The sequence below is a fragment of the Gymnogyps californianus genome, chromosome 14, assembly GCF_018139145.2.
Source record: "Gymnogyps californianus isolate 813 chromosome 14, ASM1813914v2, whole genome shotgun sequence".
NCBI lineage: Eukaryota > Metazoa > Chordata > Aves > Accipitriformes > Cathartidae > Gymnogyps > Gymnogyps californianus.
The window spans coordinates 14,635,651-14,654,771 of NC_059484.1; the positions used below are offsets into that span (position 1 = coordinate 14,635,651).

A 19,121-nucleotide genomic window follows, 5' to 3' on the forward strand; every position below is an offset into this window, starting at 1 on the left:
CTGCAAATCAAGCTTCTAATGGAAGTAGCAGTGTATTTTCTTTAGGGCTACAAGGTCCATGCTGCTTTCTTACTACATAACACTACATAAATTATAACAGTGACAAGCCTGTGATATGCAGCAAGACTACTCACAGCTCAAGTCAAGTGTCATTATATGACATATGAGATATGGAAATTTATTAATAAATCACCACTGCTAGGGGAAAAACGACCATCCGTTCTTCTTTATTTCCTCTTCTTCAGGGATTATGGCCTTAACCTGATTCATGCACCTGACACAGGAGGCAAACACACATTCAGGTCAGGAAGACCTGAATGCGGCACTCAGCAAGCACTTCACTTGGCCTTCTGCAAACATACAGTCTGTCATGAAGTCATCCTAGCACAGAGCTTCACATCACTTCCAAAGAGTCTATGATCACAGATTAGATTATCACTAGACTCATGGGGGCTGTGTTTCCAGTGATGAGAAATCAATACAGCCCCTAATCTACTTGCCAAGAAATATATTGCCCAGGAGTGTGAAGGTTAAGGACAATCTATATAACTGCTCTTTTTGCAGAGAATGATGTAGGGCAGGAATTTTCATGTTTAAGACATTCAGCATACAGTGTATATATGCCCTTACATGAAGGGAAAGCTTATGTGCACTGCTACAGTAAACTTAGATGCACCATATGGGCACTTCAAATGAGTACCTATAGAGCCTATCATGAAGAAGGAGGGTATGGACACCTCAGCAATTCTGTACAGGACACTTCTACTTGACTATTACACACATTTATGAGAACATAAATATTGTATATAGCAACAACACACCTTGTGTGCGTAGGTGGATGTGGGTGTGCACGGCTGTAAAAGCCTTCCCTGGCTCAAAGTATCAAGATAAGTTTTCCTCCAGCTTAAAAAAAAAAAAATTAAAAAGTAGTTCACAGACAGTTGTCTGGCCCCTGGTTCCTGCAAACTGTTTTTCATCTGCTCTGTATCTTCAGCTTTGGGTCATCCCATCAAGAGCTTAGATTACCAGTAACGTACCTCAGAGTTTTGTGCCTCAGCTTTTCTCATCCTGGGTGCAGCTCCTAAGAAAAGGTCCTTATGAAACCAGGAGATAATTTTATAAGGATATACCGTACATGATGGAGTACTTCATAACCAATAAGCTCCAGTATTATTGCCCAAATTCAGCTTTGTTACTTTTTTTTAAGACAAGCTCTATTTCTGTGGTTAGACCTATCATTTTTTAAACAAATGGGGCAAAAGACTGTCAACAGGGATATTTGGTCTGAATTTCAGCCAAAAATATCAATCACCTACACCACAAATCCCTCAGCTCCATCCATAGTGGCCTTCTAACCTTAGTCTGCAAGTTCTGCTGAATTTCCCATGCAAAACTCTCCAGCAGTTGTTTTCCACGGATCCACTTCATATCAAAACAGAATTTATCAAACTTTTCACCAGAGATCCATATTTCTAAAAATATGTTTAAAATTGAAAAGATGAACCTTTACATTAGTTCCAGTGAATTCTCTTTCACCTGTATATCTTTTCAATAAAAAAATCTTATCTAAACACTTAACTTTACAAAATATTGCAAGAACATTTTTTGGTGTTATTTTACCAGCAATTATTTTTAAAACAAAAAAGTGTCCCAGGTTCTCAAGTTTCTAAGAAAATTGTATTTAGTTGAACCATCTTGCACAGAAATAGCTTTCTACACGTGGAAATTAACTGAATAGGAATTTACTTGATAGAATCCTTTGTAAAATTCCCTGAATTTAACTTTAATTTAAAAATTGTTTTTCATTTATTCAGTGTCAAAAGGCAGGTAGTGCTGCTGCAGCAATTTGAATCTCTGCCTTGGGAAGCACAATCCAAGTTCTTGGGGCACTGTTTCCTCGTTAGCCATTGTCCAAAGCACAAACTGACAATAATGGATTTAGTATTCCTAAGATATGCTGAGTGTACTTTACTGCTATGCTAGCCACTTCTTCGCTGAAAATCCTGTAATTTATATGGGGAAGGAAGGCAGTATGTGTGCATGTTCAGCTTGAAGGAGTTTACCCCCATATATGAATTTATTATTAGAATTTTAATTTTTAAAAAGGCAAGAAAAATGAACTAAAAATTACTCTACTTGCTATAAAATCCAGAGATGAAAAACAGATCAAGAATGAAATCAACTTGCAGTTGTGAATGAGGCTTTAGGTTAATTCTTAGCATAGGGTGCATGCTCATCTCTTCACAGAGCGATTTCCAAGGCCTTCTGGGCTCCCGTTGTCTTTAAGCAATTCCATCAACTATCAAAAAGAAAATGAACTCACAGACTGCCAGGAACATTGAAAGATTCATTTTCTTCACAGAGAAGAGAAGAAATTCACTTGCATTCTTCAAAGGGAAAGGATCAGGGATGAACCACATGAAGGAAACTGGAGGAGCAGATTTTCCCTGACTCTCATAGCTAGGAAAAGAATGAAGAAAGAAAAGGGCATAGTTAGAAAGTAGATTTTTTCAGCCACAAAAGACTTGTACCTACTGACAGACATATCATCTAAGTCTATATTACCCCTCATATACACCCTCTTCTGCAGGTGTCCCCAAATTTTAGTTGAGTGCTAAAGAGAAATAAAAAAAACATTATGCTTTTTTTTTTTGAGCATTATGTTTCCCATGGTCCTGTTGCATTCTCTGAGAAGACCGATTTGATCCTTCCTATCAAAAGGCCTGATCTGCTCCTATTGTACAAGGAATAAAGAGAAGACATATTGAAACAGAGATTTATGGTTATAGGTGTATTTCAGTAACTCTGTTCTGGATCAGATCCAGCCTTTGACTGGTCATTAATAAACAAACATCACTAAATTATTCTTTGCTATTTATTACCTGCCACTCTATGAAAAATAAAATTTGGAAAGCCTCAGACATGGTGGCTGAGCTTTTGGGAGAGGAGATAGGCCAGGAGATGATATCTTGCACAATTGCCTTATACAATTAACCATGACTTCAACTCATCCCTTTGTTCAGTCTACATGTCTTTGGCTTTCAGGGGATCTTGCGGAACTTCCATGTTTCAGCACCGTGGGTACAATGTCCGCCCAGCAACATAGAACAGCAGCTCCTTCTTCTTGAACAGTCATAGCTTGCAGGTACCCTTCAAGGTCATAATCCTCACTGTCTTGGCGAGACTCACTTCTAACTGTTAGCCCTCATGCCCATAGAGCCCAAGGCAAAAGTGTTATTTCACAAGTTCTTTGTCATATCCCCATCTTCATCTCCCTCCACAGCTGCATCTCATCCCACCAGCCACCTAATGGCCCATTCTTCATTACAGTCACATCCTGTTTCTGGTAATCAACATTTGTAGACTAGCCAACCACAATATCACTGAAGATTAAGATCTCATATAGAAAACATCAGAAGCCAGTGACGTCTTAAAAAAAAGAAAAGAAAACCAGTTGTCCATCTATCTAAAACACTAAAGAACAAGTGGTGAGAAACAGAAAAACCACCAGCTGCACTGGCTGGACTGAGTCATTACAGAGTCCTCAGCCATCAGTACTAACTGAAAGCTTTGAATCACCATAAGGAAGGATAAAAATCAAATTCACCGGCAGCGAAGACAGTAGTGAGATTATTATGATAAGACAGAGTCAAGATCTAGCTCTCTGACATAGAACAAGTGTCCTCAGCCCAAATCCTGCAGCCCCAGCAACTTCCTTTCCAACAAGGTAAGCCGAGAACTGCACAGAATTCAGTCCCATCTGTTGGTCGTTGCACCAGTGATGTTTCACTGTCAGCCACAACTTTTAAAATATTGACCTGCTCCTGAAAGTTTAGATATAAATACTGACCTCTTAAATGAGAAGACATTTTATCCTACTCCAGCAGTTACCCTGCAATAACCGTCTCTGTGGTGTCTTATGTTGAACAGAGTCCATCACTCATAGCCCAGAAAGAAGATGACACAGAAGCTTCCCAGACAGCTTCACCCACAGCGAGTTTTACAAGAGTCATCCACTTTGAAACAAACTAATAAAAACGACAAGATGAACACACAGCAGGTAATTCTAATTTTAAGAGCTCATTTGACATCATGATAGGTTATCTTCAACTCTGTCACTTGTACAAGTGCCACCAGAGAAAGACAAATGCCTTTCAAAACCATTTGGACTCTGCTTGAAAAATAAGAGACCTGGCAAGTAAACCGTCCCAAAAAAATCACAAAACACTGCAGCAAAACCAAGCAGAGAGGTAAAACCCAATCTAAGAGCAAGCCAGGACAGATCCAGGGACAGGACTCCCGCCAACCAGTACCTGATGACAAGGGTTACTTACAGTAATGGTGATAAAATTGACTTGCAGCCATTATTAGATCTCCAGACCTGATTTCCAGTTTATCTGCCCTTAGCTTCTTGGAGAGCAAAAGGAAACTAAAACTCAGGCATTATACAGAAACCAATGCAGTTAACTTCACCACAGATATCCCTACAGGTGGGTTTCAGTGGGGATTGGTCTTCTGTTTCTTGAATCACCTGGGTTAAATCAGAGGATGGGAACTCCAAGGATCCAGAGCCACCCTGACCAAGGTCTGACACATGCAAGTAGCATATACAGGGCACTGCACCAAGGCAAGCAAGTAACAACTGCCTTGGCACCAGGAGGAGATACAAGAGCATACAGTCTAGAGGCAAATATCTCCAGCCCCCCCCCCCAAAAAAAAAATAGACAAGGAAAGTTTTATCCAGAATACATTCCTTTTCCAATCATGGCAAAACACATAATGCAGAAGTTGCAGGTACGTTTGGGGTCCTCCTGATAAGACACGCAAAACTCACATCCCCTAAATTCACATTTCTTTTGATTTTACTCACTGGTCTAAGTCATCTTGATGCCTAGAGCTGCTCCAAACATCTGTTGCAACCTGATTTTGCCTCTGTTTCCCCAAATGCCAAAGCAAATAATGCTCCTATTTCTCTCCAGTAAGAAGAAATGTTCGAATACCAGCAGAAGAGTCCCTGGGCCCACACAAATCACTCAGTCACCATCACCACCAGGACAGATGACAGCAAAGCAGATAAGTTCCTTCCCTGGGAAAAGCAGTTTTGAGACCCTTCAAGAGGAATAGCTGTAAAGCTTCTTTGTGTTATATACACACCGATTCATCTGCTTTCTTGATCTTATGCACAGCCACTCTACTCCCCTAACCCAAGGTAGTGCAAGGAGAGCAAGTGGGGACAAAAGGAGGCAAGTCCGGATTCCTTTGGTATAAAGAAGATCAAACTTACAACCAAAGGAGAAATCACATGAGACAGTCATATCTCTTACAGAGCCCATTTCTAAGGGAACCAAAAGGCTGACTAGCCTCTAGATTTAACCCACAGATGCCAAGAGATGATTCTGCCTCCTGCTCTTTGTCCTGCTTCCCAGTAAAAGTGCAGGGAAACATCATTTCTCTCCTGCTGTGCGGGTCCTGTTAACACTCCCAGTTTGGAGCTCCTCCTCTGGTCTGTCAGCACACTGGGGGCTGGAAAAGCACAGTGACAGCCTTATCCATGTGGGGATAAATATCAGGAGAGAAAGTACAGCAAGGAGCCAGCATGCAGCAGGCAGGAAACACTGCGTGGAATCACATCCCCAGGAATCTCCATGAGTTGAAATCAGAGCCTGTTATTAATCTAGCTAGACATTGAGACCCAGTAGCAGATTAAATTCCTTCTGTATCAATGGCTAGAAGCCAAGCAGGTCTTTCTTCCCTTTTCTTTTGAATGATAACCCAAAGGATATTTCTATCTGCTTAGCTAAGTAAACATATTGCTTTAAAACAAATAAAAACAGGAGATCAAAAACATCAGGTGAATTTTAGCATGGCAGTAATATCCTTTGAGATCTTACAACCCAAAATGAGAAGAAAAACTTGGTTATTTCCCAGCCTGGGAGGCTACAGTAGTGGTGGAGCAAGCAGTTCATTTCACCTCCACCCTCCCAATGTGGGATGTGATGAGTCTTTGAACAGATTAAAAACAGCTAAAAAGGGGTTAAAAGCAACTCTTTCTTTGCCATGGGGATTTTTGCAAAGCACAGAACAAGTAAACAAAACAGAAGTTAAATAAGAAAAATCCCATTACACCGGGACAAGAGAGAAGAAAGAAATCCTAGATTATTTAGGAGACCTAAGTTTTAATTTCAGTTCCCAGAACTTGATAAGAAGCCGAGCAGAGTGACACACTGACAAAGTGACTAAGGAGCCCATTCCTCCCCGCCCGACCACCACACTCAGCACCCTGCGAGCACAGCTGGAGTTGCAATAAGAAACTGCTAAATGTTCCTTACCTGCCCTGGCCTTGATGGCTCTGGTGTTTGCCAAACCTCTTTGCAAAACCAAGTGCAAAAGGGGGAAAAAAAAAAATCAAATAAAACAAAAAGAAAAGGAAAAAAACACCCCAACACAGAGATGTTCCTTAAAAGCCAACAGCAACACATAGCAACTGCTGGCCAAGCAGATCTTCCACCAGACGGAGACTTAAGGCACGTTACGCTTGCCCTGTCAAGGGAGACGATTTCAGAGACTTCTTAAAAAGACAGCAATTCGGGTTAAAAAAATTGAAATAAACCAAAACGTATCAGCGCTTTAAAGGTTAACAGCTTCTGCTGAACAACATGCGTTTATCCAACCACGTCCTAGAGTAGTTTTTTCAGCCCCGAGACCAATGAGCACAGCTAAGAGGAGGGCCTTGGGATGGTGGAGAGGCTGAGTTACCCCCTCCCCTCTGCCTTCCCTCTTCCCTCTTCTCCACCTCCCCCTCCCTCCTTTTTTTTTTTTTTTTTAGTTTAGTAAATTAATGCAGCAAGAAACTCCCAAGATCTGGCGAGTCCTAGCAGGGGAGAGAGGGCAGAGGGGAAATGAGATGCATTAGGAGGACACTGAGCCACTTTCTTTCTGAGCACAATGGGAGTGCTTCCCAAGAAACTTCCCCTTCGCTCCCCTCCGCTCTAGCCCTGAGCAATGGGACACCTTCCCTACAGCAGCAATAACTTCTTCGGGAGGAAAATAGCCCAGGAAGCAGGGATCAACAGCAGCCAAACGGCGGGCAGGAAAGCGACACAACCGGGACTGCAGTACGGCTCCACACTGACAAATTCCTGTGGATGTAATTAGGAAGACACCCCGGCTAGCAGCGGAGATTAAAGCCCTGGGTTGTTGAGGGTCGTGTCCCCCCCCCCTCCCATCTTACCCCCACCACCCTGATGGCAAACCTACACCCCCTGCGTCTCCCCCTCTCGCCAGCCTGATGTTCGGAGTGAGATCCCGCTGAAGGGAGATTTCGGTGCGGGAAGCTTGGTCCTCCGGCCCCGAGCACCACTGCAGTGGCGGTGGCGGGGGCACAGGCGGAGAGGAGGGACGAGCCAAGGCAGCGCCGGAGCGGAGCCGCCGGCCGCTCCGCAGGCGCCCGCGGAGCGCCGCGCACCGCCGCTGTCCAGGGTGCTGACCGGAGCCGCCCGCCAGACGCTGTCCAGGGTGCTGACCGGAGCCCTCCCGGCCTTCCCCCCCCCCCCACCACCCAGCCTCCCTCGGGAGGGGTGGCTCGCTTCCCCTACCAATTCTCCCCAAGTGCCGGGTTACTTTATTGGCCAACCCCACCGGCCCACCCCTCACGGAGTACAAAAAAAAAAAACAACAAAAACAGCGAGAGCTGGAAAAATGTGCAACGTCAACGCACTCGGAGTCTACGTGTGGGAGACGATCGTTTTCTTCAGGTAAGGCTCAGCTTTACGGGAGGAGTGCGTGCACACCGGGCGCTGCCGGGCTAGACTGCCATGCCCAGCCGAAGCTCGGGGCACAGCCCCTAGGCACAGCCTCAGCCTTAGGACAGCGGCGTTCCGCCTTTCTCGAGCTGCCTTTTCTCCTCTTCTCGGTTCCCCGAGACTGGCTATCGCACAGCCCCGGGCTCGGGACTTTCCGCGGCTTTGGGAGTTACTCCGTTTAATTAGCACCGCAATCTCGCTAACCGCAGTGCTGAAAACACCGACCCCGGCTGGTTGCAAAGTGACAACTAGTGGCGGCTGGGAATGCTGCACTTGAATTTGCCCGGGTAAATATTCCACCTCGCCCCCTCCCCATCCTCAGATTGCAGGTTAAGGTGAGTTCCGTGGGATGCTTTCACGGCTTAGCTATGTTATCTTGAGAAATCTTGGGACTCCTTTTCAAGGAGGGCTCACCCTACCTCCTCAGCTTGCTATGTCTAAAGTCACTGAAAGCAAAGAAATAATCTCCTTCCTTCCCAACTTTTTTCTTCCGTATTGTTTTCAACATCCTTCCTTGCAGGATCTAAGTGAAAGCCAAAGGGGATGTGGGGAGGTTTTTGCAATTATATCCATTATTGCCTAGCTGTATTTTGACTCTGTTTTAGATGTCTTCAGTTTCTCATTAAGGCTAAGGTAGCAGAAGGAACAGTTATAGTCTTAAAGAATTGTTTCTGGTCCCTCTCTCCTTGCAGTGCTTTTAGTAAATGGACAAAAAAACTGGAAGGTAGAAGCTTTTCTGTATTTGCATGAATAATGCAGCCTGCTGTAGCAAGTGATAGATGCCAGATACATGCAATTGAAAAAACCCCTTCTTTCATGACCTGAACCTGCTCATCAGTCTTAGACTTCATTTCAGTTGCATGGCTCTTACATCTGCATTTCTGTATTTTATCAAAGTCTCATCTTACAGTTTAATGTGAAAGAACAGACATTATTTACATATACATCATTGGTGTAATACTTACTATTTTATGAATCACAGTAGCAGACCTGCAGATACTGTCCAGACTTTTCTAGCTAGCGGTCTCTTTCCTTTTGAACACTAAAGTCTTTCCAGGCATAAAAATTGGGATATCCCTACTTTTTCTATAATTCCACAGAACATTAGACAGCAAGATTGTAATGTGAACTCAAAGTATTTAATGTTTATCTGTTAGGTAAACCAAGAAAAGTTCTAGAAATAACTAAAATCACCAATATCTGAAAAGCAATGCACAACACCCACTTCAGAGCAATCCTTTCTCATCTTATTTAGTCGCAAGTGTATAGCAGCACTGCATAATACAGTGGGGTTGACTAACAGGAAGCGTATTATGAGCAAGGAACTCTTTAGTTAAACAATGTTGAAGCTTAGAGACAAAAAACCCGAAGATTAAACAACACATAAATGCTCTGGAATGTTGTCTGTAAGCAAGCTAGAAGGCAAAAGGAAAACCAGAAGAAGAGTATTTCCAGGCTTGAGTTTCCTATGGCCCTGGCGTTAAAGCATCTATCCAGCTCTCCTCTGAACTGCCTGAAAAAGTGAAATTGATACATACTTGTCTTGCTGATCCTGTTCTAGGATGCACACTTATGCATCACACGACACATGCGAGCACTTACAGATTCTCAGCACAACAGTTAAAGTCCTGGGCATTCAAAATTTTGGTAAACCAGTTCCTTCAGGTTCTAATGTAAATGTTTATACTGTTATAAATTATATACATACATATGTGCTATATATGATGTCATATTGCATACAAAAGGTATTTCTGGAAGTCTAGTTTTCCTGAAATTAACATTCAAGAAAATTTGAAAATGCTTTAATTCAATTACAGGGAGATGTTGAAACCAAATTGTTTTATATACTGCAATCATTTTCCAAACAAGAAAAAAAATTCAGTAATTCCTGCTCAGAACCGACTCTAAGCAATATTTTTCTTTTTTCTCCCGCATTGTGTTATGTGTTCGATTTATTACAGGCCACAAATCTACCAGCCTTTCTGGTCCAGGAATAGCTTTGCTATTTCAGTTTCAGTAAGAGAAGTTTATTCATTAACAGTCATTCATAAATTTAGTGTGTCAATTACTCCTGCGCTCAGTCATACATAACATTTAAAAACAAGCTGATAATCCAATAATCCATAATAGAAGTATGCACTGCTTTAAATTACAGGGTGTACCACACTTTGTCAGCCTGTTGAAAATATTCTGGAAAGAGAATCCATTATATGTTAGCACATACACCACAAAAACAAAGAAAAATCCAAAGTCCCAAAGGAAAATTAGATACAGCCAATATAGGAAATAAGACTAGATCTGTTGCTTAACAAAAATTTCCTTCACTAGCCTTTTAAAAAACAAGACCCTGTGGGAAAGAGTAACAGCTGGTGTGTGAATGCAAACATTATGGTATTGCCAATATGATATTTGTTTCTGTTACAGTTGGGGTGTTTTAGAAGGAATTTGTGATAAGCGGCTTATTCTGACATGCTTTTCTTTATGGAAGAGCATTTCCCATTTTGCTACCTGCCTTCTCGAACTGCAGTCGCTTAGCTGTGACTAAGACATTTACTGAGAACCTGAATAGAGGCGAGGGTGGAAACTGGGTTGGGGTGGGAGATGAAGAGTCTTCTGACAGACAGGCTGCTTGATCAACCTTTCCTTACACTTATCTATGTAAGGCAAAATGCTATTTCTTGAAAACAAAAATAGAGTGGACAATATTTACACAGCACAGGGACTTCCAGATGTCCTGCTTATATCTGTGGAGACATACACAAACATTCTCCCAAAGTCTAACTACATACACTGCATGTTCATACCCTGATTCAGTTGTGAATTCCTTCATGGAGAACAAAAGCTACTCCTACCCTGTGATGATCTTGCCTGGACTTTCCGTTGTACCGTCACATTTTAATAGCTGTGGCGGTCCAGAAACACCACTGCATAAGCCTGGGGGTAGGAATGCACCTTGTACAAGTCAGGAGATAAAAGCCTAGAACTGGCACCTTACCCAACTAGACACTGTCCTGTGAGGCTTTGAAGTTGTTTGGGTCTGATTCTTGTCCTAATTGCACTTCTGTATATCAGGAGTCAGCAGCATGACCTTCACTGAGTCAGGATCAGAGTTGGCCCCTTCTGAACAGCAATCTGTCAGCTAGCAGGAGTGATTCAAGGCTACTGCTCTAAGTGATTCACAGGCTAAAAGTTGCTGCCAGCCTCAGACCCTATTGGATTGCTCTAATTGGCATTTTTATATTCCCTCCTGTCAGTAACAGGGCTCTTCAACTCCAGTTTTTAAAACAGTAAGAAGATGCCGCCATTGTGAATATGATGCCTCTTAACTTTGTGGAAAGAAAGACACTTTTTTCTAAAACAGACTTGACAAGTAAAGTAGGTGACTGGAGAGCTGCTGATTTCAGCCCCTTGAAAATACAACAAAAGAAAAGGCAGGGGAAGGAAAAGGAGAGTAATGTGCATGTTATCGCCAAACCTTCTGCTATAGCTCTGCAGTGCTAGATAACATTACAGAGGTACCTGTGAATGAAACGCTAACCAGAGACTTCCAGAGCCACAGGCTAAGCCACGTAGCAGGTATTCTCAGTAGTTAAAGAGTATTTTCCTCACGCTAACTAAAATCTACTAGAAGTTGTGCCTTATGACCTGTTGTGCCTCTGCTGAATCTGTCAGCTCCTCCACGAAATAAAAATGATTTAGCAAAGACTTGGACTAGATGGCTCTAAGGACACTCTTTCACTTCTTTGGTCTGCAACCTGTAATACCCCATCAGAGACCCTGCGAAAAGTGTTACGTATTCAAGGTTTGAAAATGTGACGAGGTAGACAATTCTACCCAGACACCCTTGTAAACCATTCCACAACGAAAGATTAATTTGTGTCATCCCTGTAGAAGCACAAAATATTTGGGAGCCTGCCTTCTGCAGGGACTTTGACACACACGTCCATCCACCCATAACAATTCACTTGCATTTTAGGCAATTAAGACAAATTAATGTAAAGTACACAAAACATTTTCTAACGCAGTCTAATCTTAACCTTCCTCTCTAAACAGCTGCCTTAAACGACTCCAGACCTGCTCTTTGGATAGGTCAGAACAAAAGAAAGGCTCCACAAACATCTGGGCAAAAACCATTCCCCCCGCCCATTATGTTGGCTGCAAGGAGCAGGAAAACCATAGATAATCACCTTGCTTAACAAAAACATTACGAAAAATGTTGCTGTTTCTCACATGCACTAATAAAATATCCTTCGTCTCTGAGGCACTGGTGCTGTGCAGATTTTAGGTGATATAGGCTGGCTGTCCGCCTTGACTCCCACTAAACATTACCCTATACTGCAGCAAGTGCCACTGGCAGAACACGTATTTACTGATCAAATACCTGAAGGGAGCTGCTTCTGGAAAGAGATCAATATGTGGAGGGAATGGTAGGATCCTGCCCTTATGTGCAAGAGCATTACCTCATATGAATTGTCTCCAGAGACTTCCTTCAAGAACAAGAATTTAGGCATGGGAATCTGGTCCCCCCTTATTCCTTTTCTCCCATGAAAGAGGTGTTGGAGACCCTTATGTATGCAGCAAGTCAGCAGCAAAGGGCCCTCTGACACTGTTTTAAGTGTCTTAGATTTCATAGCACAGACTAAAGGCTAAGATGTTCATTCTGCTACTGATCAAGTGATTCAAGTCAAAAAGGAAAGCACTTGTAAGCAACAGCACACTGCAGTTCCCCTGGTCTTGTGCAAACACTTTCCTTCTTGGCTTATGAAATTCATCTCACCAAATCTGCATGAGCTGACCTGGATAGAAAAGGATCCCAACATCTGAATTAAGATGTTAATCAATGTCCAAAATTAAATTACTTTATTATCCTAGCACCGACCAGTGATCATTCATCTGTGATAGAAAACCAGCAGAGAAGTCTGTTCTCATTTCATCCTAGTATGCAGGTTAAAAGGGCTCTCCAAATTTCAGTATTGAGAACAAGATGTCAGACCACCTAATGAATATAATTGCTATTTAGGTACTGAAGACAGACAAGGGTTTTAAAAAATAAATCATGCTTTAAAATCACAACATCCAAATCAAACCCACAACATTTAAACATGTCAAATCATCTAAAGCTATTGACCGAGTTTCAGTTGCTCGTTTTCTATAACCTGGAGCTTTTCTGAGAATCCCAAAGTGACTAGTATTAAGACAACAGATAGGCTGATAATGCATTTTGACTTCTATCTGTTTAATTTGCCTGTGTCAGCTCTTGCTGTTGTGGCACATTAAATCAGGGTTTCGCTATTTCCAGTAAATTACCCTTTTGCTATCGTTACCTTGCATACTTTCTATCGACCTTTATTTATCAGCAAGAGCACAATGATTGCTATTCTTATGAAGTATGGTTACACTTGTGCACCTCACACCTTTCAAGAAAAATGGCTAATCATATTCTTTCACATGCTAAAAATGTCATTCCAGTATACCCTCCCCACCATGGTTTCATTCAATTTTTTGATTGACAGAAAAAGTCACTCCAAGCACTTTTGATAACTTCAGTCTGGGGAAAAAAAAAAAACCACAAAAACAAAAAAAAACCCAACAACCTTGGGATAAGTGAAGCAAAAAGGAAGGAGCTAGAGAAGCAGGAATTCCTCCTGCTGCTCCAGTGCAAGGCACTGGAATGATCGTTAGCAGCCATGACCACACAACTCAACACCAGGCTGTCTGGCTCCTGACTTTTAGACCTGCTTGCACAGCCCAGAAAAGAGCAACTTTTGCATTGCACTCAGCATAAAAAAATATTGCTAATTCAGCAGGTCAGTTCCCCTTAAAGAGGGGAAAAAAATAATTCACCTCTTTTGTTTCTCTCACCCTTCCCCCAAAGTATCCAAACAATTTACATTTGTGTTTACAAAGCCAGACAACAGAAACCATTTCCCTCGAGGGGAGGTGGTTTGCATTGGTATTTCTTAGCGGAGATGATCAGTTGGTGCAAAACGATGTAGTCCCCTTAACTGCCTGGGAAACTGTTGATATGCTCTAGCTGATCTGGTCCTGGAGGTCTGCATGCTTTGATCCCACTGGCGCTATAGATCAGATACACACCTCCAAGCTGCTCCTAAATCTCTACTGATACTTCAAGAGACTGATGCACAGTAACAGAAGAAAACCAGAAATACAGCTTTTGTCCCCTCGGTAAGGCCAGAGCACAGAGAGGGCCTGCAGAGAACAGAAATAGAGAGAGACAGATGCACCCGTCATTTACACACACCGAGCACTCCCCATTATGCAGACAATTATTTCATCCGTATAATGCATCATGGTAAGCTGCTGATTTGGGGACTGCACCACATCTGGCTGGTACATAGACACAGTTGGCATCCTGTAAATACATCTCTGCTGGATCTAAGTGCCAGCTGAGAAAAGCAGGAGAAATCTTAATTTACCAAACCCCACGAAATTTGGATTTTGAGAGGGAGGGGGAAAGAAAAGAACACGCTTTTGCACCTGCTTTCCTTTTCATTTCTCCCTCTTCATGCTTCCACTGTGGCTCACAGCCCACTAGGGAAAAAAAAAAAGACAAAAAAAGACAAAAAACCCAAATGCCTTAGCAGACAGCCAGGGAACTCTTGTTTTTATCAGTGCCTCATTGCAGGGTGGGTGAAGAGGGAAACAACTACCAAGAGGTTGCCAAGACAAGGAGTGTCACATGCATGGAACAGCAGGGCTTGCAGTGCAATCAATCATCGCATACGCTGCCTTCAGACGAAAGCTGCCGACAGCAGCTGCCCCCACGCGCCTGCCCTGCGAGCGATGCCTGCCCCTGCCACCACTCGTCCAGAATGCAGATCCTGTCCCCCAGCCCCAGCAGGGCTGGAGCAAACACACAAATCAATAAACAGCAACAGAAGTGGGATCAATGGCGGATTGGACCACTTTTGCGCACGTCTGGTTCAGCAGCAAAATGCAGCTGAGCCAGGAATCGTGCAGAAAATCCAACAAAATTAACGACTTCTCACCTTCACCCGATTTCCTTTGAATTTTTTTTTTCTTCTTTTATTTCAGATGATGCAAGTAAAAAGATGCTTTGTACAAAGCCCCAAGCACAGGCCCCTCCTCCCCTCTCTTATGGAGGAGGTATAAAACCTGAAAGCATACAAGGGTCAGCTGTTATCAGCACCCTTTAAAAACTCCTTAGCTCCAAACCACCTTGTTGGTGCCAAGAGCCCCTGTGCAAGACGGGCCGAGTCCCCCATTACAGCAGGTTCTGTGCACCTCATGTATTACCACAGTTGGGAGTAGGGAAGCAAAATGCTCTGAATTCCTGGGTGAGGCAGCCTTTTCTTATCTTGTAAGAACTACAAAGACGGGCTGTGGACAAAGAAAAGTGACTTTTTGTGGGGTATCTTTACAATCTTGTCTCTGTTCACTCCCAGTGCTTTCACCCTTTGGAAGCACTGCTGAGCAGGGCAACAGTTCCTGGCATATCCACACACAATTTTTTTTTTCCCCTGCACCAGAGCTCCCAAGATCTGATTTACAAACCAAAATGTGTGCATCCCACCTCTCCCACCACCCCACGTGCCTGAGAATAGCAAGCATCCTCCAGCCCCATCCATCAAGCCCTGACACAGAGCTATGGGCTTAGAAATCATCTCCCAGCAGCGTGGCTGACAAAGTACAAGCCTCATCAAACACAACTTGCTCTCCTGCACCAACACAGGCCCTGCAGCACTGCCAGGGTTGAAAAGATGGGGGTTTTTCGGTCAGGAAGCTGAAAAAAAACAAAGTCAGAGGGCAGCCAGGGTGGGGAGGAGAAGAGCCCTCCCGGGCAGGGGACCCAGAGCTTAGCCATTCGTTCCAGAAATTACATTTCATTACAGTTCATGAATAAACTGATAAATTACACCAGGAATCACAGACAGCACAAAGGGAACATTCATCTCCAGCAGGGTATTTGCATTGCAATGACAACAGCTAATTCCATCAGAAAATATCAAAATGAACTCTCTTATCACACAACTCATTTTATACAGTACAGAATACACACATCAGAGAGCCCCAGTTTTACTATGGGACCCACAATTTTGTAGGTAGGTTACGCGTGTTAGCTCAGGAGGCCTTTTTAAAGGATCTGCAGCAAAAAGTTTCAGAAGGTAAAACCCACTACCACTCTGCATTGCATATTATATCTCTTTTAAAAGAATTCTATTCATACCACCTCTGATTTATCAAAAAAGGAAAAAGCAGTTACAATATTCTCATCCAATCTTAACGAGCAGCATAAATCCTTAAACTAAAACTAATTTTTAAAAAGCTGCCGTAGCAAGCTATTTGAACTGATGAAAACGCGACTGATAGTGCGACTGCAGAGCTATAGATAGAAGAACATCCGCGATTTCTCGTAATTCTCTGACACTTGTCTGGTCTGTGATCTAAAACCTTCTGACGTCAATTGAGGTTCCCACTGCAGCTCTCCATCCAAACACTAAATCAAGAGCACATCAGTGAAGAGAATATTGTTACCTAGAATATGAAGCCTTGTCTTGTAAAGACATTTTCCCCCTTTATTTACTGCATTCAGGAAGGCTGTTTATGCATAACTTTAAATATCTGACTAGCCCCCCTGACTTTAAAGGGAATATTCAGTGTGTGTGAAGCTAGACACATGCTTTTGTCTTTGTAGGGATTTTTTTTTTTTACCCCCTTTGTTTTTTCAATGAAAAATGCAATTATAACTTTTTTTTTAAACCCTTCAGTATATGCACATCTAAGAGTCAATGCTGGTGTTCGCCAGATTTATTTCACAAGTGATTAAAACCTGAGCATTGACTTGTGTTTCTCCATTGTTTGAGTTATGTTTTCAAACCTGTCTCAGTGGCTTAAGATCATACGTCTCCAGAAGTCACTACTTGCGCTCCAAGAGCTGTAGATGCTTCTGGAAGAGGGATTAGTTGAGAATGTCACTAGAGAGAATGCCTGTGGCTCAAAACTGAATTTCAACACACACTTTTTTTTTTTTTAACATGCAATAAGCAAGAGTAACCACGCAACATATGAGAGTTTGAACAACAGTCCTTATAAGAGCAGGGATCTTGCATGCAGCTGAGCACTATTCTCATGCAATTTGTTGGTCTCCTTGCACTCTTCCTGTCTCAACTATATACAACGTGCAGATTTCTCCCCGCCCCCCCCAGCTGATTGTCTAGTCATTTATTATTTTCTTATTGCTCTGTCCAGGCAGCGTCAGCAATTGTTCCAAGTCCTGGTGTCTTTCCATAGAGTTAATCAGTGTAATTGGGATGTTTTATAGTTCTGGACAGGGTGTTTTGCCATATGGCGTAGGAGCCATGGGCTGCAGGAACATGGCAGTGGAACACAGAGACATCAGAATGCTGCAGTCTGAAGAAAAGATTTTTCTCACTCCAGTAAAGTTGTTGCAGCTTTCCCTGGATGGGAATGATCACAGAGGGTTAATTCCCTGAGGCCCATGGAAAAGTGCCTCCTAGCTCCTCTCCTCCTGTACAGCCACAGGGAGCAGCGGTAACTTGTGCAGGACCTTTGAGAGTGTTTTGGGATCCTTTGGGTTAAAACTTTAACTGATTACATCCTGCAACTACTGCAATGCAGTTACTTCTGGTGCAAAAGCTAGAATTGGTTTAAACAGCTCACAGCAACAGAGCACAACCACCCAGGACAGAGGCGGCAACATTTAACAAGCCCACTTTTTCTTTCCCGTCCCCCTCCTCCCGCCATGAATAGGAATAAATAATAGCTTATTGCCCATTCCTTTCTTGGAGTGAAATCTCCTTCTCACAGTTTCTCGAATTCCATATTTCACCAGTCTCACTGTACATGACTATTTTCCTATCCTGTCCTAACATCGAGGTCTGCTCCATGCCTCTGTTGCATAAGCTCTCAGCTGAATTAAGAAAACAACCAAGTCCAAATTTCCTCCCCAGGTCTGAGAATTAGCTTTGCAAATTCACCCCCGTAGCACACCCCACATCCATACTGCAGGGACTGTAATTACCAGCAGTTGAGCATGACCGCATGGACTGTGATCAGCACCGTGCAACCAGCACATCTGTAACACTCAGAGCTCCTTCTACTCCGCACCATGCCGGGCCAAAAATACAGCACCGGGGCTCTCTCCTCCCCACACACCTCCACTCCTCTTTTATCCTGTCCACCTCTACCACTGTAAGCCAGGAATTCAGACAACGTGACAGAGAAAAACATGCAGACAATGAGTTTCATCCTTTTTAATTGAATTGCATATCAATATTGATTGTGCTATTCATTTTGATAGTAAATCTAATGATAAAAAAAGTCTGCTTGCAGTCTCTGCCAAGCCTTCCCAGGCCAGCGTCTGGCAGCATTTCCCTCCAGATAACATGTTGATGTGCAGTCAGAAATAACTGTCTGGGTACACAGTTTAGGGCTGCCCTTTTTCCTTTTCACCAGAAAAGGATCTCGTCTGTCCTTCCTCCCTCTCTCCGGCTGCTGAGGACAAGATGGAGACAGGCAGCCCCAGCATCAGCAGAGGCTGAATACAGGCTGGGCTCTGCTGAGCTCCAGTCTCTGCTCAGGGGCCTCTGTGCCCAAGAGGCACCGTCTCAGGGACCAGGGAGATGGTTTGGGAAGAGCAGGGGGAGAGTTACCGTCGGTAACGCTAGTTAATCATGGGCAACGCTATGCCTTTCTGTGCCCAGCTGTCTGATGTTCTCTTTGCGGCTACACCTCTCAGAGCCTGCTGGAGTCCATAAAGCTAAGCTGATGAATTCTCCTGTGCCCCAAGACCCCACACTGCTCTAGCATGGCTTTGAAGGTGATGGGGGAAACAGTTATACTGGTCACCTCAGCCTGCCTCAGAGACCTGATGGGTATTCCTCTCCCCCGGGATACCTACTTACAGAAAACATCACATTTGAAGGACAAATGTGTGAGCCAGCTCACCTGAACATTACTCCCAACACATCCCTGCCAAGCTTTCTGGCTTGCATTGTGTTTCAAAAATAAACAAACAAACCAACCACTTCAGAAACCTTTGCTGAGCAGCACTGAAGCTATCAGGTATCTTCTGTTTCCCCAACCTGCAGAGAGCCCAACCAGAGGAATAAACCCAGTGCTGTTCTCTTAAGCCACTGATGTTGCAGCACTTTACCTTCACAGGGACCTGAGCCTTCCACACTTTGCAGAGAGATATTTCCTCTGCAAACACTTGTCTTGCAACAGTTTGTGTTTCTGCTGCCAGACATTAATTCTGAGGGTAAAAAAATATTGATTAACAATTAAATTATTTGACAGAGGAATAGAGGCTCCATG

The 19,121-nt window shown here is 43.2% G+C and overlaps 1 protein-coding gene and 1 long non-coding RNA gene across 2 annotated transcripts in view; one reads left to right on the top strand and one right to left on the bottom strand.

Annotated features, from left to right (window-relative positions):
• Positions 1-19,121, bottom strand: part of LOC127021903 (uncharacterized) — a 184,501-nt gene that overhangs the window by 152,522 nt on the left and 12,858 nt on the right. The window contains exon 2 of the long non-coding RNA XR_007767273.1: positions 2,324-2,460. This is a non-coding gene — a long non-coding RNA (uncharacterized LOC127021903). The remainder of the gene's footprint in view (positions 1-2,323; positions 2,461-19,121) is intronic.
• The window catches only part of GLRA1 (glycine receptor alpha 1), a 39,781-nt gene continuing 28,358 nt past the window's right edge, over positions 7,699-19,121 (top strand). The window contains exon 1 of the mRNA XM_050905235.1: positions 7,699-7,754. Within this exon, the coding sequence (XP_050761192.1) occupies positions 7,699-7,754 (56 nt within the window). The remainder of the gene's footprint in view (positions 7,755-19,121) is intronic.